This window comes from Sesamum indicum, linkage group LG9, assembly GCF_000512975.1.
Source record: "Sesamum indicum cultivar Zhongzhi No. 13 linkage group LG9, S_indicum_v1.0, whole genome shotgun sequence".
Taxonomy (NCBI): domain Eukaryota; kingdom Viridiplantae; phylum Streptophyta; class Magnoliopsida; order Lamiales; family Pedaliaceae; genus Sesamum; species Sesamum indicum.
The window spans coordinates 4752410-4774833 of NC_026153.1; the positions used below are offsets into that span (position 1 = coordinate 4752410).

Below are 22424 nucleotides of genomic sequence, written 5' to 3' on the forward strand. Positions count from 1 at the left end.
TCAATGTAATTATAGAAAGTTGAGCGGTAATTTACGCAACTTCACTATACTTTTGGGATATCAATGTAATTATAGGAAGTCGAGGGGTATTTATATGTAATTTCTCTACACTCGAGGGGTATCAATATAATTATTCCTTTTAAAAATTAAGGAAAAATGTACAAAAAAAAAGAAAAAAAAAGAAAAGAAAAAAAAAGAAAAGAAAAGAGAGCCCCTAAATTCTTTGGAAGCAGGAAGGGAAATAGCAGCAGACTAAAAAGTCGCGCACAAGTTGAACTCTCTGTGGCTTGGTCTGTTCACTCTCTCTCCTCCCCAGCCCACCCTTTTCTCTCTCCTCAAAAATCTTCGTCCCCTTCCGAACCCTAAACCTAAATTATCTGCTGCTTCTTCAGATCTCTGTCACTCTTTCTCTACACTTACGCCCGTATAGAAGAGAAGATGGCAGGTGCAGCACTGGATATGACTCTTGACGATCTAATCAAGAGCAACAAAAAACCCGCCGCCCGGGGTAGAGGACGCGGCGCTGGTCCTGGCCCTGCACGCCGCCAGCCTAACCGCTCCGCCAATCGCGCCGCTCCTTACGCCCCTCCCAAGGTCGGATCTTGTTGCCGCTTTCTATGTTTATACTTGAGGATGTTTCAATTGGATCTCCTTGTTTTTCTCTTTAAATTATTCTGAGTCATGAATTATGGGTTTGGAATAGGCGCCTGAATCAGCTTGGGGTCATGATATGTTCGCCGCCGGCGGTCGAGCTTCTAGTATCGAGACTGGAACGAAGTTGTACATATCCAATTTAGATTATGGGGTCTCTAATGAGGATATTAAGGTAATTCCTCGGAAGTACGGCTGTGTTTTTTGTTCATTTTTTCCCGACCAAAAAAAGGATTCTGCTAGAATATGTTCCATATCTCTTCCCAATTCTTCCAATTTTCTTGTTTTAATATTTTTGTTTGATTTACCAGTGCGAATTTTTGTTTCTTGAAGGTGTGATTTTTTTCTACTGCACCAGGTGGTTGCTTGTGCCTTCTAGTTGCGTCTTGTGGAGAATGTTACACGTGCATTGTGTTGTTCCAATCAATTGTTGTTTTTTGGTTTTAGTTTTTATGTAGACACAGCTTGCTATGGCATATTTGTAGTCTGCTGCAGCAAGTTTAGCAAGATATATCACTGATATTATTATCTACTGACCCTTTTTTAGGAGATAACGGACAGTTAGAATATAACATGAATAAGACTCTGAGAAAAGCTAACACTGACCTCCACATCCGAACCAACTGCACCGAGGCCAAATCTTGTTGCTCAATTGGCCCATAGAAGTTGGGGTATCCTAAGGAGAAAGAACAGCTTGTAGTTCACTGAGCATCATTCTTCCATCAAAATTACTTAAATGGCAACAACACTGTCTGTCCTGGAAACCTTTATCAGAATTTTGAATATGAGGCCTAAGCTGATGGTTCGAGTACACAAAAACATATCTAAAAGAATCCCTTAAAAATTAATAGAAACCAAACACTGTTTATGCATTATTTTTTTTGAGTTAATATCAGTAGTTTTGGTCAAAGTAAAAAATTAATATCCTTTTCAACTTATGGATGTAAACTGAATAGCATGCTCCTTTCCTTTTACAAATTGCTTTGATCTTCATCAACAATCTCCAGTCCCAAGTAAAGATCAGTTCTTTATTACATTTGGTATTATTATCTTCTCCCTCTTTTGTTTTTCAATGTACCTATAGGTTTGATGAGAAAGGATAATATGTACTCTCTTAATTTATATTCAATGATGTATACACTTACATAGATAAAAATATGTACTCATTTAGATTTGCTAACTTCATGTATAAACATACCTATGCTCTCCGATGCATGGTCTATTGTCAAAACATGTTCAGTAAAGTTGGTCATTTGTTATATGTTCTGCATGCATTAACTTCATATCTTCCTTTTAAAAGCAAATAAAGGAAATTGAGCACTTCAGTGATTTCCTAACTAAAATCTAATCTCCATTGTCTAATGTTTTCTTTTTCCTGAATCATTCTCTAAGGTTTTTCTTCACGTTCAGTTAAATTGTTTGCCTTTTGGCTGTTGCCACTGTTCATAAAATAGTGATGGAATGTATCTTTGCCTGGATAAATTTAGGGGGCATCTTCTTGTACTGTTAGTCTGTTTTACTATGTTTAACTGTTGCCTTCTAGAGTTTGCAAGCGAATCTTATCTTGGCTGTATCTTCTTTATGGTGAAATTGACTTCTCCATGTTGATTCTTATACAACTGGTCAGTTTGAGTATTCTTATCGGTGGAGGTTTGGATATTAGTACTCGTGAGTCGTCTTTATGGTGCATCTTTATGGTGGTGTTGATCGAAGATCATTTTTGTTTGCATGTAATACAGGCATTGTTGCTTAGTTTGTTTTTCCTCCTCTTTCTATGTACTTTCAGGAAGTTGCTTTACATTTACCCTACTGAAAAGGAAATTATTTAATGTTAAACTGAAGGAACTGTTTGCGGAGGTTGGTGACCTGAAGAGGTATCATATACACTATGACAGGAGTGGCCGATCAAAGGTATTATCCAAGTTTGGCACTGCCTTTATTTCTTGTTATGTTTTTGTTTTGATATAGTTTAGAATTTCTTTTTTCTCTAGGGTACTGCTGAAGTAGTCTTCTCACGGCGTCAAGATGCACTAGCCGCCGTTAAGAGGTATAATAATGTTCAGCTTGATGGGAAACCAATGAAAATAGAGCTTGTTGGAACAAATGTCTCAACCTCTGGTGCCGTTCTTCCGCCTGCTGCCCCTTTTGCTGATCCAAGTGTAGCTCTAAGAAGGTATGTATTTTGTTGAATTGATGTTTTAAAATGTTGTATTGCTTCATGAATTGCACATCACTGGCAAGTTTTGTGCTTAAATACGAGACTTCCTCCCATGGACATATATAAAATCCTTTTACCCAATAAGTTGTAATGTACTTCCCATAATTATAACGTCAAACTTCTATTAGGAAGATATGCAAATACTCAAGTTTGTCTGTTGGATGTGTGCAGATAGGGCAAGGTGTCTTCCTTTTTTTCTTGGAAGAAGCTCAATTCTGTAGATGGATTGGGTCTTATCTTTCTCCATTGCATAAATTGCAATTCTTCTGTCATATGTACTGCAGTTATATCCGGTGCCGAGCGGAAGGGATTTTAACTTTTCTCACAAATAACTGTACATGCATGTGTTGTTTGAATTAATTAATCATGTTCCGCTTTCTTAAAAAATTGATCAAGGAAGTTGTTCTCCAATTGCTCTTGCTGATTAGTAAAACATTCGAATTTACTTGTTGAAAATGCAATGATATTTATATCATTAGTTGTGCGTTGAATTACAAAATTGTCCATTTTATATGCTTCTGGAATACATATGGGTATATGTAAATGAATGACTACAGATATTGCTCAAGTTCTTATCTGGAAAATGAAGCTGTGTAGTGTGTACCTTTTCCTTTTATGGAAGTAGTAATAACTACTGTTCAATTTTTGAAGACTTTTTAAAGTTGTCTACCAAGCAAACAGAGATCTACGTAAAACTGAGAAGCAGCCTATTGGAAATGAAGATGTGTTCCTACTGTTATCGTTGGGATTTTTGCGCATTTCGTTGTTTTTTTTCTAATATTCCTTGAAATTATGCCATGCAGTGGCGGACAAGGGAGAGGTGGTTTTGGGAGACCACGTGGTGGCGGACGAGGTCGTGGATTTGGAAGAGGCCGTGGACGGGGAAGGGGCCGTGAGGAGAAGGTATCTGCCGAGGATCTAGATGCTGATTTAGAGAAGTATCATGCAGATGCGATGCAGACAAATTAATTGAGGCTAGCATATTTACTGGATACGTGTTTGCTCCTGTATGAGTTTGATGCTCAAAATTCGCTATAGTCTGTACTTTGAACAATATAGGTACTTTCAGAGAGGACAGAGGGAGCTTTAGTGGGGGGAGTAGAACTCTGTTTCAGGGAACTTGCTTTACTTATCAACTGTATGTTTCATGATCGACATAAGTGTGTGGTTGACATTTAAGCATCTTCTTTTTCCTGAAAACTTGGAGTGGTATTATGCATCATGTGCTTTACCCCCGCTGAAGGTTATTGGTAAACCAGAAGGCACAGACCAGAATCAAAATTGAAGCAATTCAGCGTGCTCAGTTTTGAAACCGAAGCCAGTCCTGGATCTTCGAAACTGTGGAGCATCAACTTTGAGAGATTCCGTGCATTGCTCTCCATGACTCCTTTTATATTGAAGGTCTGTGCCATTTTCCTGATTAGGTTCTTCCTGAAGGTGAAGTTGTGTTCATTTTCCTGATTAGGTTCTTCATGAAGGTGCCTCTGTTCATAGAACTTTCAACTTATCCACACGACCTACTTGTACTGAATGTCTCTTTCTACTAGTAAGTGCCAAACCTTGTCAGCTTCATTTCAAGTAAGAATCTGGTAATGGCATCTTTTAGATGAGAGCTACATTATCTAGAAGGTTTTCTGGAGGTATGGACATGGTCCCTATTCATATAGCAATGAATAGGGGGACCAAGTTTAGGGTTCTTGATGCCTGAAGTTCAACGAGATGTTTTTGTCTTATGATAATCTGGCATTTATCATATATGAAGGTCATGCCTCTGAATTCTTATCTGGGACAGTCCTCTTCAGAACTAGAAAAGTTTTAAATTAAGGGAACCGGATAAAATGTCTCATGTTTTTTGTTGCTGGCTTGTGGTTAGCATCAGAACCTTAAGCTGCTTGTACCCAGATGCTATTACTTATTCCACTGCTTGTTTTCATCATACAAAAGACTGGAGCCTACTGGATTGGGTGTCATGGTGAAGTTGAGAAGTGTGAGGTGAATATAGGTTTAAGAGACGCAAACCTCATTGAAAATGTTTGCAATTATTTCAAGGATAAGATTTCCTGCTGTGTCATACCTTTGGTCTTCGGTGGAGGGTGATGATCATCTCTTTATTCATCGTTTTTTGGGGTTTATTCCTGATCAGTTTTTTTATGCGCAAGAACTCCAAGATTTGCTATGATTTGGTTCTGCTACAGCTCTGTCAGTGGTGTCAAGTTATGGACAGAATGGAGATGTGCGAAACTTCCTCGAAAATTGTTTTGCTTACTCTCTTATGATTAGTTCAAGTATGCCTAAATAATTTTTTATATTGTATTTCTTCTTGCTGATTGCATAATAATATTAAAATTTTATTTCTGAAATACCATAATCACAAACTTGTCTATTTCTTTATGTTCTCTTTTCTCAAATTATTTCTCTCTTTATTAAGTCGCCTAAAGCAAAAACCACAAACGACATTTATGTATTTTACAATTTGGCTCATGCAAGAGTGAACATGAATTGTGTCAACATCCATCCTCCTGCCAGACGCGATAACAATTGTCATCCCAGGTTCTAAAGGATGAACGGATAAAGCATGGCAACTATCCTTGTGCTTGGCCAGCTTACAGATCCATTCTGCATTCTTCATGGCAATTGGACCAGGGTATTCTCTCAGTACGAAGAGCAATTACAAAGAAATTATAAAGCAAGACAGCGCTACCAGATTGTAATACTGGAAAGTTGGGTTGATTGGAGCATAAACCATCACCCAGGCCACAAAAAGCAGCACAATTTATGTTTAGTTGAGCTCAGACTCAAACCATTGAAATAAAGGCGGTCGAGCTCAACTTCCTGCTTAAAATTTTGTCAAGTTCTAATCTTTGTACTCCTGACACAATAGATCAGCTCTGGCGGCTGTCATCTTCAAGTTGCTACATCTTTTCGTACCTCTGTTCATTTCCTAACATTAAACCTAGCATCATTAAATCCTTTTTATTTATTTAATTTTTTGGTATACATCCACCTAATTCTGATATTTCTTCATAATACCATAATCTGTTTCGTTCCTTCAAAATGACCAAAGACTCGACATAATCCTAAATGAAATAATTTGAATTTAAGGAAGGATAAATAAAAATAATTTCAAGCGACTTCATATAGAATTCCACCAATATTTCACAAAACGATGAGAGTTGAAGAATATGAAATATTTTACAATATAGACTATCCACATGATTTGTTGTTAGGGATTTGAAATCCCTAACCTTTTATCCATCAATCTCATCGACAATAAATTAACAATCCATGAAGATGTATCTGTCCATCAAACAGCCAGAAAAGGTGTTCCTATGAAAGTTTGATCAGATTTTCACAAAGCAAGTTTATATATAATCTGTTTCACTCGTACAACATATTGTACAATATACAATCACAGCATGGTTCAAACGGAAGAAACTACTTTCCCCATATTTTCTACAAAAACTTACCACACACAAAACATTGGCATCTAAATCTATGACTGTTTAGGTCTTTTAAGTTTCTCCCAACTAGAAAAAATTAATCCCAACATGAAGTATACAATAGCTTTTATACAAGAGAGCACAAAGTTCCAACAAGACGAGGGCCAGTACCATGGATAAAGCAATCGGAAAAAAAGGCTTATAACATGCCGTGGATATCTTCCAACCTGAAAAGTAGCACCAATGTTACATACAGGCAGAACCAGATATTTAATTTCCTAATCCTTGAGCACTAAAAGAATGTAATTGGCTCCAAATACTGAAATCATAAATGCCACTATCACCTCTTTGAACTGTATCATACTCACTTTCATGTGTTGATTCATATGAAGGAAGATGCACAGTTACAGAACTCAGCAGGGAAGGGATGGGGGTTGCACAACTATGTTCATAAGAATCACAACCAATATCACAACACAGACAAAAGAGAGCTAGCAGTACACATACGTAGAGAAGACAGTCTTCAGAGACCTTTTGTGTGATTTGTTTGAATTTTGAGTTTACAACATCCAAGGGAGGTTTAACAGAGAAGTTCCATCAAGAGGTTCTCTGCTTGAAAGGATGCAGCCAAGGAAAAAAATTGTACTGCAATTATTTGTATTACAACCCACCCTTCTAGTAATAAATGAGCCAATTTTACATCACCAGACTTTCGGGAAAATATCATCTTCCAAGAAAATATTTTTTCCACATTCTTTCCCTTGTACCCCATGTGCGGTGGAAACAAACGGAATCTTACTTACCAACTAGAACAAAAGATTGCACTTAAAACAAACTGGTGATAATATCCATGTTCCAGAAAAGCATTAGAAATTTCCTATTTAAGGCAGCATAAAGGGAAGAAAATGTAGGGCCATGGCCACGCATCATATCCGGAGAGCCAGAACATGCACAAGGATGCATTGTTAAATCCCATATTCAAACGACTTACAGGAAAAAGAAAATTTAGTGCATCCCAGGCTGCATGACGGACAGCTCTCGTTGGATACATAGGACCACCTGGGGATGTAAAGCTGTATAAACATGTTTTCAGTCTTGTACTGGTTGTCATTCTAAGTTCTAGGCCTGTAGACATTACAAAAAGCATTTAACAATCAGAAGATATGATATTACATTTCATGCATATGAAAGAAAAATCTCGCATGTCATATGGCAAAACCAGTATAGTACCTTGGAGCACTTTTATCTGAGAAAGGTAATGAAGAAGTACTGGCTCCACCTTCAACTTTTGAAGCTGATAACACAACAATCAATATAATATGAGATGACAACAAAATGATAAATACAAGTCAGACACACGACATTCTACAAATTCTAATAATCCACAAGTTAGTATAATGTCATTGTATCAAATATTCAAACCCCAAATATCCTATTTGTTAATGCTAAATTGACAAGGCTGGAACTTTTGTGGGTGCTGTGGAAGAATTCTAACATATACATAGAGTTGGGATATGTACCAATTAGAAAAATATATACTGGATCTAGATACCAGCAATAACAAAGATAGAATGGGAAAATAGATCACCAATATTCTAACTCTCCCCCTCTAGTTGAAGCATATAAGTCAACCATGCCTATCTTGTTGGGGAAAGTCCTAGCTTCGTAGGCTTGGTGAATATGTCTGTTGTTTGCTTTGAAGGAGTAAAAGGGTATGGAACTTTTGACTTATGACAGCCTCCAGAATGAAATGATAATCAAGTTCATTATGCTTTGTTGTTTCACAATGAGAACCAAATGCACAGGAGACGGAGAGAGACTGTCATAATAAGTTTCACGAGGTAAGGTAACCAACTGAGTGTCTGAAGCAGATGGCTCGACATCACCACCCACAAATTAGCCCACTGTAGCTTTCTAAATTTGACCCAACATTTTCCAAAAACATGGTTAGTGAAACTACAATGTGTGTAATAACCTAGTTCTTACTTTACCAACAACTAATCCATAACCTTGGCCTCCAGAGGAGTCACAACCGCAACCCCGAATAATGGTGGCTGAGGAATCGGGGCCAGTAGTAGTTTGAGACCCAAAAATACTAATGGCAACACAAAGTACAGAAGATAATGCCTTGGACCAAGTAGGGAGACCGTCACTTGCCAACCGATCATGGACTGGGCGGAGACCACTCTCAAGACTACATAAAAACTTGGCCACCATTAATTCCTCCCATTGAGTTCTCCGAGCCTAGACGGCACGGCACAGCTTAATGGGAGGGTAAGAGTTCATCAGCAAACCTCTTAAAAAGGCAAAACAATTGGTCACAGATCAGCCATCTCGCTTAGGGGAGAAGGCCTTTTCATAAAGCTAAGAAACACAAGAAATAATTGTCTTGTGAGAATAAAGATCCAACAATACTTCCACATCGACTTGGTTGAATCCAAAAACATGACATTCTCGCTGACAGAACTTTCATGTCATTGAGAAACCATGTCGTAATGGAATAATCAGCGTGTTGCCAAGAGGCATAACTAGTATCCTTGGATGCAACAGAGAAGAACAAATATAAGATAATTTATTCTGACACCTGAAAAAGAGCTTGAGCGCCTGTGACCAAAGAATATGGTTCTGAGGGTTTAATTTTATGGTCGTACAAAAAGCACCTTTTCTTCAGAAGCATAGGCCGTAAGAGAATGAATAGAAGGGCAGAGCAGAGAGAGATGTTACAGAGCCATAACACAGCCACACAGAAAATTATAAAAATGACATAACCAACCAGGCAGCCATTTTGTTTTTGAAACTGAATGTAACACATAGAGGGTGACCCAACAGAACTACAAATCCTGGCTGAAAGAGAACACGCCATCGGTGGGACAGTGACCAGACAACTATTGATGACGCTGATAGAGACGGGAGCAAGATGGCCGGTCAAGGGACCCTCAAAAGTATTTCAAGGCACGAGGCAAAACAAGGCTGTCGGCGTGGAGGAGTCACCGTGCAACAACTGAGAGGTGGTCAATGGCTCATGCAGAGGATTCATTGTGCAACAACTGAGAGGTGGCCAATGGCGCTGATGTGAACAGAGGTAACATCGGCTACACGGGGTGAGTGAAGAAGATCGCGAAGGGTGTTTGGGCTTTGGGTCACTAGTGACAGTTCTCTCTCTCTCCAGTTTTTCCCCCCTCCCTCTCTCTCTCTGAAATGAGATCAGAACCTCTTGATACCATGTTGAAATTGAGAAGGCTGAAACTTATTGAAGATCCGAACCCCAAATATATAGAGTCAGGATTTCTACGAATTAGACAAATATATACCCAATCCAGATACCAACAATCACAAAACTGAAATCAGAAACAAGATCTCCATATATTCTAACAAGGATAACCAAATATTGTTTAATAGTTACCTGATCAGCTAGTTCAATGACAAAAATGTCCGCAGCATTCCCAATCAAGAAAGCATTCTGAGAATCAGGAAATTGCTTCAAGAAGCTTTCAAGTTTGTCAGCTACGACGAGCAAAGTAAACTCTTCTGAGAACAATGATGAAAAGGCTTATTCAATCACAATGCTGAGTATTTACTGAAAGATTGATCAAACCTGAGTTATAGAAAAATATGAATCTAGAGAGGAGAAGAAACAGGTCCCGCTGAGCCTAGTAGGGATTAAAACAACAAAAGTTATTGCAGAAGAACAAACTCATGAATGAAGACAAGCTTAGAGTCCAAAAATATTAAGCGATTTCGTATCACAGAGAATATAGATGCCAGACCTGCTGGGGGATCTTCTTTAACCTCTCAGAATCAAGAGCAACTTCGTCTAGCAGATACTGAAACAATAATGCAGTACAGGGATTAAATATATAGTTGATCAATAACAGGGAACTATGCATCTTGCCAAAAACCTCCCACCTGAAAGAGCCTCAGGAAACGCGTTGCATTAGTCTGGATATCAATCCTGCACATATAGATATACTTTGTCAGGCAACTCTTCCAAGACAATTTCTCAGTTGAAGAAAATAGAGAAGGATTTGGTCTCTTTAAGAATAAACCACAGAGAGATGGGGAGAAGAGAGACAGAATATAATTATAATGGATATAAAATTTGCAAATTTATGCAAATAGAGTTATCAGTGTGGTTCTGGAGTTAGTTTGCGTAATATGACCACCTAAAATTTCCGGTGGTCAAGTTTCTTTTTCCTCTACCTTGATAATCTGTGTTGATGCTGACACTGTTATAAACGATCAGGAGAAAAATGTTTCTGTTAGGTTCATGTTCCTGCTACAGTAACAACAAATTACAAGTACATAATATTAAGAAGATACTGGGTGGACTGTTGAATGAAGACCATAGTGGCTGTCTTAACCCCACCTACAGCCGTAGGTCCATATATGCAGCACGAAGTGAGGGCTCAAGAGAAGACTCTCCTTTGCACAGAGCAGCCACTTACAAAGGTGCGTTTGACACGTTCTTCCTTTATGTCCGCTAAGGAAAACTCAGTGTTCAATAATATTTTGTATACTACAGAAATATTTGTGGTTTCTTCCATGGAAGATGGGTAATAGTCATAGGTGACAAGAAAGGTGGGACAACCAGCATCTAACTCTAAGCACAATATGCCCCACATCATGATGAATCTTAAAAAGAATAAAGAACATGTTTGACTTAGACAGCCAAAAGGATCTACTTAATATACATAACTAACTCTATGGTTCACTCGCAGTACACTGATGCTTTCCCACATAATTAGCTTTATATTAGTCAATTACTACTTATAGAAGTAACCCCGTAATAGGCAAAGGTTCATACCAGAAAACATTTGCAGCACCTTGGACAAGAGCGGATGAGTAACGAAGTGAGACTTCAGGATTATCAAGCTGAACCTCAAACATCTGCAAAAGAGAAGTAACATATTAAAAGATTGGTAATCTGAAATAAAAATTCTCAATTGAGTAAGATACAAGATGAGACACCAGTGATGAAGATATTATGTACTTGGTGAAGATGGATGTGTATGACAGATCATAGAGAGAAGTGAAAAGGAGAAATGAGAAACAATATAAATCGATGAAGTTCCATATTGCATAGGATTCTACCTCAATCAGTACATCTAGCACTCAAAAGAAATAAACCTCCAGAAGAACACAAACACATACCCACTTGTGGAACAAGAGAGCAAAAATATTAGAGGCAAATGACTGGCTCCAAAGTTGTACTATGAGATCAAGTATTGATTTTCCATTTTGTGGCATGCATACAAAATAATCAGCAAGCACGCTATAAAAGCATATTGGGCCGCTGTGTCCATCATCTGCCACAGAAATTGCATCTTCCTCGCCAAAAATAATCTCTGTTCCAATAAGCAGCAGATGTAGCATTAATTGATAGAACCAACTGACTTCAAAAGTATTTTAATGCAAAAACAAGACTCCCCTTAAACCAAAAGAAAATAACAAATGGTAACTAAAGCATATAGTCCGGAGATTAGATGGAAAGGTCTTTCCAGATTTTAGGGACATGTGAAGTTTCAGGAGCACTACATTTATATGTCCTTGCCTGCACATACAGTAAAAGTATCATGTGGTAAATTTCTTTGCCCATATATTGTGTATTATCATCTACCTCTTTTTTTCTTAGCTAAATAAACATGTAAAACCGGTTCACTTTCTGCAGCAAGTATATCAATAGCTTGTGTTCTAGTAGAAGCAAGAAAAATAACATGGATGACTTTGAACAAGAAGTTAATTTTTTCCAGCATAGAGCCACTTGTCTCTTGAGCATAGTTTTAGGTTTCTCTCAATAGAATTGCAAAGCACCACATTCTTCTTCAAGTATAATAACTCCAACAGCAAAAAACCTTGATTGTGCCAGGATTGACCTCCTTGCATGGAATATTCTGCCCAGCTATTCTAACCCGGGTATAAGGAAACAAATATATACTTGCTAGCAACCCTTCAATTGTATTAGCATTCATGAGACCAAGTTAGAAATTCCTATTCCATTTCTTTGATGATTGAGCCTAAAGATCTATTTCGGCCTTATATAGTTGGCTGCTAGACAATAATGATGTTTAATGCAAGAGAAATGATCCTTTCAGTGAGAAACCACTGAACACTTCAGATCAAGCAACCCCATTGCATCAATTATGCCACAAACGAACAAATCTAAGCATCCATCATGTCAGAGTAACCTCAGGTTCTGCTATTTCAGGCAAACGGAATTTTGGTTGTTCCTATTTCAGGTGTTCCATATATGAAAGAAATATTACTACTATCAAAGTATTGTGGCAACAGACAAAATTTCAATTCTTCGAGGAAGGGATTTTGTGAAGTGTATTGCTTGTCTTTGAATTTTCTTTACCCAGTTTTTCAGTAAAAGAGGAACTGGACCACTTTAGGAGTAGAGAATCACGAATCAATATGGAATGAAGATTTAGGAAATAATTTCAACTGAGACTGAAAACCATGATGCCTGATAATGTACGGTAGTCGATGTTTGGTGGTGTCAAATAAAGCGTCAAGATATGCATTATGAATGTGCATTTAAAACCTTAATCTGCAGCCATTCCCTTTCTATTTCCCCCCCAAATAACTGATTGGTCTGGACAGAATAATAGCACCCACCTACATGCAGATTGGGAATCAAAGGGGGAGGAGAAATTAAAATTTCAAGAGAAGAGCTCAAGTTTGGGTGGGAAGCACCTGGGTTAATACCCATAATTCTCCAAACCCCAATAGATATAAGGGCTAGCCATTCAATAATCGCTGTATTACCAACACAGAGAGCTTGTACAACTAAATGGGCTTATAGAACTTGGACCGAATTTTAAAATGAATCACCAACCAGATTATCTCCTTAAGTCATGCTTAGGGAGGACACCTTGTCTGCAAACAGCAGTCATGCTTTCTTGATAAGCAATATGTTTCCTTATCCATCTATCTATCTAATATGTGTGTATATATGTATGTGAATGTGTGTATACAAACTGACATGGACGAGTAAAATAAAATGAGATGAAAATGTCTTAAAACTTTTCTAGTATTCTCAAGTATCTGCATAAATATTACTGTTGACTTAGTAAAAATAGATCCGTAAAGACTGTTCACCATTGCTGTCTTCTAATGTTAGATTTTCTTCGGGGAAAGATTAGCATTTCAAACTGGTCACAAGATAAGATTAGCCTATTTCCAACCTCAGCAGATCAATCCTCATACTCTAGATCCACAACTCAAATCTTCTATTACTTATCATTGTTATGTCGTTTTTTGTCTCTTAATGAATCATCATGTCATAGAAAATAGTTCCTGGATTTTCCTCGTGATCTGTAAAACAACCCAGTTCCCAGATATTCTTCTGGTTAGTCATGTTTTGATTTATCCAGCAGATTAGCTCCTCATTTCATACTCAAACTTAATGACATGTAGAAAGGAGACCGTAAAAGGGATCCTGTTTTATGTGAGGTCATGCACCAGAGTCATCTCTATGACTGCGATTCTATTCCAATAACTAAGGGTATTTATTTCAGACTTGGTAGGTAAACTGCAGTTCCCTAACCATCTTTTAGGACCTAGCAGGTGTCAATGCTCTAAAAGCTAAAAGTGATTGTGGCCGTGCAACTTAAATGTTTCAACCATCACAAACTCCCAAGTGCACATTCGGTTGTGGCTTTGCCAACCTGGGCCTCTGCCACAAGGCAATTGTTGGCACAAAGCCGAACAATCTGGTCCCCATGTTTCAGGTAGAATGATGAAACCTAAATTATATAAAAGGGGCACACAACTCAGTTGCAAAACCCTAATGTAAAGAACTCCTTGCAAAAATTTTCAGTGCAAAACATTTTCTTAGCAAACATGTTCATGCAAAGTTACTAAGATACTCATATGCATCTAATATAGTTGATCAATTCTTTGCATATAGCAAGTCAATTTTAAGCTCGATCAGCTATCTTATACCTGGGAATTTGTAACTTTCAACACACTGTATATAAAAGGATCTCACTAATTGCACAGAACAATAAGCAAAAGTATGGTAGTGTCCAGTAACATTACTTAATTAAGTTGACCAAAGACCAATGATCATACCCATAACTCATTAAGAAGCTCCAATTACTCGCTTATAAGTAGAAAATGACACAAAAATAATGGTGTAAAGCCGAAAGATGATTTCACTTTCGTTGTCCTATTATTCTTTATTCTTTTCCAAAATTGGGGGGAGGGGGAATCTATAACAAAATGTTAGCGAGGGTGAGAGTAAAATTACAAGATGAAACCAACTGTTCTCCAGAATGTACCGAAATCAATTTGATATGAAAAGGGCCACTTGCAGCAAAACGTTGAGCAATAAATCCACAATCAGTTAGTTTATTCTCAATGAAGAAATGTTTTTGAAGCTTATATCTTTTCTCCCGCTAATATTGCATATACGTGCAATCTTGCACTTATCAAAAACCGGTGCAACGAAAAATAAAAGCATGAAATAAACAACAAAATTTCCTGGGATTACGTTTAGCACGATCATCTACTTCCAAAGCTATGTCCGCGAACAACTCTTGCAACAAGTTCGGCCTCTGCGTTGCTGAAGCTAAAGCCTGATGAATAAATAATCAAATAACATTAACTAGCGCAAAAACAAACGGAAAAGGAAAAAAAACACTTGGGCATTAACCAAGCAGAACCCATCTTAATAAATGCAAAAGGGCATTCTTCATTGACATATATTTATATGTGTGTATGGAGAAATGGAGGAAGAGAGTAGATACACGTTGAAGCTTCTTCTCAATCTCAAGCGTGAGAGCATTGAGATAAGCGGAGCTGCGAACCGTCGGCGCCTGCGGCATTCTGATTGCGATCTTCCAAGAATGGTACGTTTCTGGATCATTTGAAATGAGAAAATAACTGCCCCCTTTTTTTCAACCAGCAAAAAGGGTAAATTATAATAATAAATTAGATGATCATTGTTGAAATTCAGGAGAGGATTTTAGAGTTTTGAGGGTTGAAGATTATCCGAATGTGAGGATTACGCGTCACCGACAGACAAATGGGTGAGTCAGCAAACGGTGGATTGCCTCAGAAATTGTTGGGAATGGGAATGGGAGCTCTGCCCTTTTTCCCCCTTCTTTTTTTAACTCCGTAGGCTTCACCGCCAATGCAATAATACATATGGCTTTCTTTTCCTCCTCCTATTAACATTTTCATTTATTTAGAGCGAAGGAGATATACGCACACCCACGCCTAATTATATGCATTATTCTTGTTATAAAATATTATCAAGATGGAAATATTAATTACGAAATATCATAAATTTTTATTGTCTTTTCCATATATTTCAATACGCATCGTCTCCTATTTATGTAATCTATTAGTTAACAATAGCGTATTAATGATGTTATTAATACTCTATATCTGATAAAGTAAAAATGTCTAGACATTATTTAATTTCGTATTAATGGTCGTTCATAATAACTTGTATTTTACAACACTTCCTCCCCTTTGATGGGACATCAATATAGTTTATTCAAGAAACGTATTTATAAAATCTTGTCTCTCATTAAAAAGTACATTTGTACTAATGTTCGCATTGTTCAATCTAACCTCATAAAGTATTGATCTAACATACTCTGCTTTATATTATTTTGTGGGGGTGTTTGTAAGTAGGTTTTGAAAGGTTTGAGAAAATGAATATGCATTTTAGGAAGTTTCTTGTATTGAGAAATCTGAAGAGTATGCATTTTAGAGAGTTTCTTGTATTGAGAAATCTGAAGAGTATTTGATAATATTTTCAAAGAGGACAGAAAATTGCTATGGACTTCATATCATATATACCCTTACTATTGAACGTAAAATGAATAAAAATACATACGACATTGTCTTCTTCAGAGAGGAAAGTTATGAACGTCAAATCATGCCTCGACAGTGGTTATTTTATAAAGTCCCAACTTCTTGTTTGTAAATGAACCTTATCGTCTTTTAGAAAGATTGTAGTAATAATCCTCATACTAAGAAGCATCTTCAAGAATGAAATCTCAACGAAAAATTTGTTCTTTACCAGAACTACAAACTGAACTTTGCTTGCTATAATCTAACCAGAAATCAAGAGAACTGTACAAGGAGGCCATCTTTGCATTGAAAAACACCTGCACCTCACCCCACTCATCCCATACAAAAAGGAGAGCCCTCTCCTCTTGTATCTTCTTACAGGCAACACCAAATGTAACATCCTTCCTATTTTCAATCGGAAAGAGATGGTGTTGAACGAAAAGGACGAGGTGATGGTGAAAGGAACTCACCAACCCATGAGTGCTCTTCTAACCTTGTCCACAATCTGATTCCTAACAACCTTACTTGACAACTGAAAATTGCAGTTTTCATCTAAAAGGAACCTGTAGATCTCCCATTCACGATCTGCTGCTGAATGCCTTCCAATCTCAGCCTATGAAGGCAGACAAAGTTGTTCTTATTTTCATATTAAAATATAGAACAAGTGGCAGATACAAACATCCACTTTGCATGCTATAAGCTGTGGATGGAGAAATCAGAAACATTTGAATTCTTTTCTTTAAATTAACTTGGAGAATGTGAAAGAGTATTCATCCATCTTACACAAAACTATAGTTAAGGAGACTGTTGTAATGGTTTACTTACCAAAAATATGCAGATCCCAAGACTCTTTAGGGCGAAAGTGACATCATAGAAAACCCTTGGTCTTCCCCTCCCTGACACCTCCACTGGATTAGCCACCAAAAGCTCGGTGTCTGGACCACGGTTTGTGATAAGAACACGAAGAGGGTGAAGCAATTCCAGCTTTAAGCGAGAGCACAACGCATCTTGCTTTTCAGGATCCACTATCTTTTCCCCACCTTTATGCTGAATAAATAGGTCAAGTTCTCGGCGACCCTTATTTACAGGGGAGAATCGACCATATGCTATCTAAATAGGAGTACACCAGGAGAGCATCGGCAACATATAAGCTTAATTCATTTATTCAAGTGTTCTCAGTGCAAGACAATGATGAATAACTAACATGTGTTTGAGTTTGATGTTCAAGTAACGGATCAAAGATTTTGATAGAGATTTTGCAAAATTGACTTAGATAACATGTGAAAGCATCAAAATTGTCAATTCAAAGTGCAAGACCAATTCACGGTCGTCGAATTAATGGGCTTGAGAGCCTCACCACTTAGCAATACCACCTAAAGTTAATAGGCACAATAGTTACCAATCTACAGGCACTACTCATCAAAACATAAACAAGGCTCAACGGTTCATGCACAGATAAAACTTTATAGCCAGATAAGCATAAGGCCATAAGCAAAGATTCCGGTCATCCTGACCATACTCTTTACTTAGATACAGAAAAGATAATACACACAAAGGCATAGTCTTTTCATTGCTATAGCCTATGGGAAAATCTAAGTTCAGGAAAATCCCAGTCAAGTAATCTCACACATAAGATGCAATACTGTTTATGGACTCAAAGGTAATGCAGCCAGCTTGAATCCAGTTTAAGTAAAAAAGTTACTATTCTTCCGACTAAACTCAAAAGAAGTTGACAGATGAAGCATTCAACAAAGGGAATCAAACTAACAATTGGCAAGGACAAATAGGATCATGTACCTTGATGTTCCAGTCTTTCAATGTTCGCATAATGTCATAAAGAAAACCCTTGTGATCTACACAGTTGATCTGAAGTAAAGTATGAGCTGGACTCAAGGAATTGTCAGTTTTGACACTAGCCCTTTTCAACTCCGTGATATCCTGGCTAAGAGCCTGCGAGCGAGGTTCCTTTTCTGATAAAGTGAATCTAAATAATTCTTCAGCAGCAACTGAAGACAAAGAAGAAGTGCCCTGAAGGTTTTCACAATGAGGGCCTGCTAACTGAAGTTCACAACTAATACATGATTCACCAAGAACAGTGTACAACCGCTCACATGTTTCATCTTGCCTTGCTTTTGTATGTAAGAGCTCCCTGACACCCAAATAAGGTTATGATCATAATAACTATCAATAGTAGATCAGGACAAAATAACAAGGAAGAGACACTATGATGAAATAGTCTTCTCTGTGGCAGAAACATTTCAAGTTATACAAGTTTCGACTGTAAGTGAGATAATATGAAAGCTGTTTAAACCGTAAACCAGTGTCAACATACATGTGAGCTGCTTTAAAATTATTTTCATTCTGAAATACATACACTTCCTTAGCAGAGAGAATACAGGTCATCAAAGAAACTTCGAAAGACAAGAAGTTGGACTATCCACCAATTTATAATATTATGCAATTACAGCAGGATCCTTTGCTTACAGTTGTCTTGTTTTGAGTGGTAACTTCATCCTCCAATTAGTTTAAACAATTCACTTAGCATCTAAAACACAATGTTGAACAAGAATGAAGCTAACAAACAGTGGTTAAGAGTAGTATTAACCAACTGTAGTCTTTAGTTTGGGCTTCACTTCAACCAACTCAGACTTTTAAAAGAATAGACCAGCATATATAAATAAGTAAAAGAATTAAAATAAATAATGATGTCAAGAGAAATAAAATAGCACTTAGAGGGTGAGATGTCATATTAACCTTGTTAAATGAGGTGAATTCTTAATCCGAATGCCATATGGAAATAAAATATCTGAATTTGACTCAAAGGCCATCAGATTGTGTAACCAATATAAGGCGAACCAAAAGAACTCGGAAAAACGGATTCAAGTTCAGAAGATACAAATGGATAACTAAATGGGAGTACAAGAAGAAGTCTTAGTTATTCAATAGTTAAACATCCCATGTATGAATACATGCCACTGGACTGAAATAAAACAGCAGAGAAACTTTCATCAAATGGATTGCCCTCCAATACACCACAATAAGGCCATATGCAGCACTCCTACTAGTCCAAAAAATTGTAACATAATCTTCAGTGAATATTTGGATGCCCCAATTTCAATTGGAATGGAGTTTTCGAGATGACTTGAAGAGGTTAAAGTTTTCCAATGTCTTAGTTTTAGACTCAAAAGTAGTGGTTTTACTTGCACCACTCTTCAAGCCACAGAGTAATTCTGAAAGAACATTGTAAACTCATAAAGGAAGACTTACACCCGAATAACCCCAAAAAGGACAGAAATATGAGTCAATTTGGGAGTACAAGTTGCAGCTCAACACCATAATATTCTTACATGACCAAAACTTAAAAAAACAAAAGAAGCTTACAAGTTATCTTTTATGAAGAAGAGGTCCAGAACATAACCATCAGGAGTTGTGGTTACTTTTACTCTCTGAATGGTAAGCTCAAGCTCATCAAGGACCTCAGTCACATCTGAAAAAATTTAGGAAAAGTTAACACAGCAGCATAAAAGTGCAAGCGAACAGTAGAAACAATACGAACAGTTTTTCCTACCATGTAATAATCCCTTTCGATCAAGGCTACAGAACTTCAACAAGTAAACAGGAGAAGAAGAGGCCCGCTGAGATGGCTGGTTTAAGTAAAATGATGGTATTGAGGGTGGGCAGATAGACTGAAGGCGCTCCTTCAAATTCATCCATCTCACAACATGAGAGCTAGAATGAGGAATCACCCACAAAACTACATAACACCATATGCCATCTGTTGAAACATCTGCAGATCATAACCAGGGTGAGTTAATTACCTTGACAAACAAAAGACATATTCATAAAGCAGAAACAAAAGAAGAACACAGAAAAATATTAATAACATGCAGGGGCAACATTGCTTGGAAGAATGAAGATATTGAAAAACAATGCTTATTTACCATGAGCAATGGTAATCTTCTTAGCCAGTTAACTAAAAGTCCTAGTTTTAATGCCCAACAAGAAATTCATATGGCTCCGTAAAAACAATTCAAGCCACCCTACTCGAAGAGATTCCCAGAAAACAATTTCAGCTGCATTAGCATAATGCTACTAGAAATTAGGCAAATCGCAATCAGGGCCTTGACTTTGACTGTCAAGTAGTGCAACTCAAATGTAAACGCTGGAGTCTCATTTCAGATACATAGGGGAAAATAAAAAAAGAAGTTCTCAATACACAGATATGCCTCCAACAACTTCAAAACAATGAGTTTTAGCAGCTACTTAATGTCTCTTAGCTCACAAACACTGAAAGGGAAACTTGATCGAAGTATTTAAAATAGCAACACTACCTCTTAACTTATTTCATGAAGTGGCAAAAGGAAATAGAAAAATAAAATCATTTTCTTCTGGAAACACTACAAACACCAGCAGCAACTCTAACTCCAAATTAGGAGACAAACCAAACTAGGCCAGGGAGTGCAATCATAACGCAAATTCAACACCAAGAATTCGCATAAAACAAAACAGATACAAATTAGCATAAATATCAGACTAAAGAACTATTACCCAATTAGGCTGACACATAAAGACCATCAGAAAACCCCCCCAAAAAAGGCAAAAGAAACGGGGTGGAGAAAATTGACCTCCTCTGGTAATATAGAGCCCGAATTCGAGAATAGTATGGCAAATATCGCAGCCCAGTCCAGTCTTATCCGGACAATTCACCGTTATCACGTAAGGCTCACCGGCTTTCTTCCCTTTCTCGATCAATACGGCGTCATCATTCGTGACCCCCATATCACATAGCAACCCCTGCGGAAGGCTGAACCCTAAATTATTGAATCAGGAGAGAAAAGGAGCTGTGGGAGTGTAGAGAAATGGACATGAGCAGAGGTGGGAAGGGCGTGAATTGGTTATGGAGGTTACATGTGGCGGGAGAGGAAAAGAGAAGCGGTGGGGTAGAAAGCAGTCTTTTTCTAGAGCTTTCAATCCACTTTTAATTTAATTTGGACAAAGCATAGAGCTTTGTTTGTTTTTATTTTTTTATACTGGAAAACAAAATGTCTTTTTATAAAATACATAATTCACTGTATTTTAAAAACTCCAAAAAATTCAATTATATATATCATACTTCCGCCACTCTGACGAATTATGAATAATAACAATTATATTTTTATTTTATCAATATTATAATATTTTCAGTTCATAATTTTTCCATTTACAATGGAATGGTTAAGATTTTATATATAGTACAACTGTACAACAATTATAATAAAATATGGGAAAAATAAATGCAATGACCCACCAACATATATTGTTTCCGCCACTCTGACGAATTATGAATAATAACAATTATATTTTTATTTTATCAATATTATAATATTTTCAGTTCATAATTTTTCCATTTACAATGGAATGGTTAAGATTTTATATATAGTACAACTGTACAACAATTATAATAAAATATGGGAAAAATAAATGCAATGACCCACCAACCCTACATATATTGTTGCAACTTATATTATTTTTATTTACTATATAGTAAATAAATATATTTGTCATTTTTGTAATTATACATCAAAATAATATTTGACACAAGATAATTATAACTATTATTAAAAATAATATTATAAATTGGCTCGATTTATGCCATCCAGTTGCGTACCCATCTAATTGGTTTGCTATTTCTTTTTATTTTATTTTTGAGCACTTCTTTTTTATTCGAATTCTTATCACTTATTGCAATATTTAGTAGTGATTTTTTTTATTATAATGAAATATTGTCTTAATTATCTAGAAGAATTTTATTTCAAATAAGTGTTATTGATCTTCTAATATTTTCGCTTTTTTACGAAAACTTAATTTTGGAAGATGATGTTGAGTTGTCCCTTAATAGTGGTGGTACTCTGGCCTGAGTTTTTCGGAAAAGAAATAAGTGATACATTATGTTAATGACCGATGTGGTGTGAAGTCTTGCAATGTTGGATAACCTCCTGACACTCCATCAAACTTTCGATGAAGTAGGTCCATGTAGATACCCGAGGCCAGTGGCATATATGGTTTGAACAATGATATGTATTCTAATTGTAGAGGTTGAGGTATGTAGTAATCTGAGATGAATATTCTCGATGTTGGTGGAAGATTGAGTTGGTAAGATGTGGAAGACTCAACTACATTGACTTTGGATGGATGCATGTCCTAAGAGATGGAATAATGTCTTGCCTCAATATGTTGTTCCCATTGGCAAGATATAAAAGGCCCCACATTATCTACTACACATGATTTGAAAAAGACACGTTCCAAGTTCCATTATATCACTATCC

The 22424-nt window shown here is 37.0% G+C and overlaps 3 protein-coding genes across 5 annotated transcripts; 1 reads left to right on the forward strand and 2 right to left on the reverse strand.

Moving 5' to 3' along the window:
- LOC105170644 (THO complex subunit 4A) lies at positions 231-4069 on the forward strand. The gene is made up of 5 exons (XM_011091497.2): positions 231-594; positions 704-826; positions 2494-2562; positions 2643-2824; positions 3673-4069. Exons 1-5 carry the CDS (start codon positions 439-441, stop codon positions 3836-3838), a joined length of 696 nt encoding a protein of 231 aa, XP_011089799.1. The 5' UTR covers positions 231-438; the 3' UTR covers positions 3839-4069.
- LOC105170645 lies at positions 6216-15464 on the reverse strand. Of its 2 annotated transcripts, XM_020697002.1 has the most exons (12): positions 15324-15464; positions 15063-15172; positions 14807-14891; positions 11461-11654; positions 11114-11196; positions 10216-10261; positions 10077-10133; positions 9905-9959; positions 9713-9813; positions 7540-7603; positions 7301-7434; positions 6216-6536 (listed from the first exon to the last, which is right to left on the reverse strand). In XM_020697002.1, exons 2-12 carry the CDS (start codon positions 15138-15140, stop codon positions 6363-6365), a joined length of 1071 nt encoding a protein of 356 aa, XP_020552661.1. In that variant the 5' UTR covers positions 15141-15172; positions 15324-15464; the 3' UTR covers positions 6216-6362. The 2 variants fall into 2 exon arrangements, with proteins under 2 accessions (XP_020552661.1, XP_011089800.1); XM_011091498.2 differs by having other exon boundaries at positions 15063-15453.
- LOC105170647 (ACT domain-containing protein ACR9) lies at positions 16297-21095 on the reverse strand. 2 transcript variants are annotated; one of them, XM_011091500.2, is made up of 6 exons: positions 20745-21095; positions 19688-19906; positions 19501-19606; positions 17917-18268; positions 16945-17166; positions 16297-16732 (listed from the first exon to the last, which is right to left on the reverse strand). In XM_011091500.2, the coding sequence occupies exons 1-6, from the start codon at positions 20896-20898 to the stop codon at positions 16586-16588; spliced, it is 1200 nt and encodes a 399-aa protein (XP_011089802.1). In that variant the 5' UTR covers positions 20899-21095; the 3' UTR covers positions 16297-16585. The 2 variants fall into 2 exon arrangements, with proteins under 2 accessions (XP_011089802.1, XP_011089801.1); XM_011091499.2 differs by having other exon boundaries at positions 16945-17229; positions 20745-21093.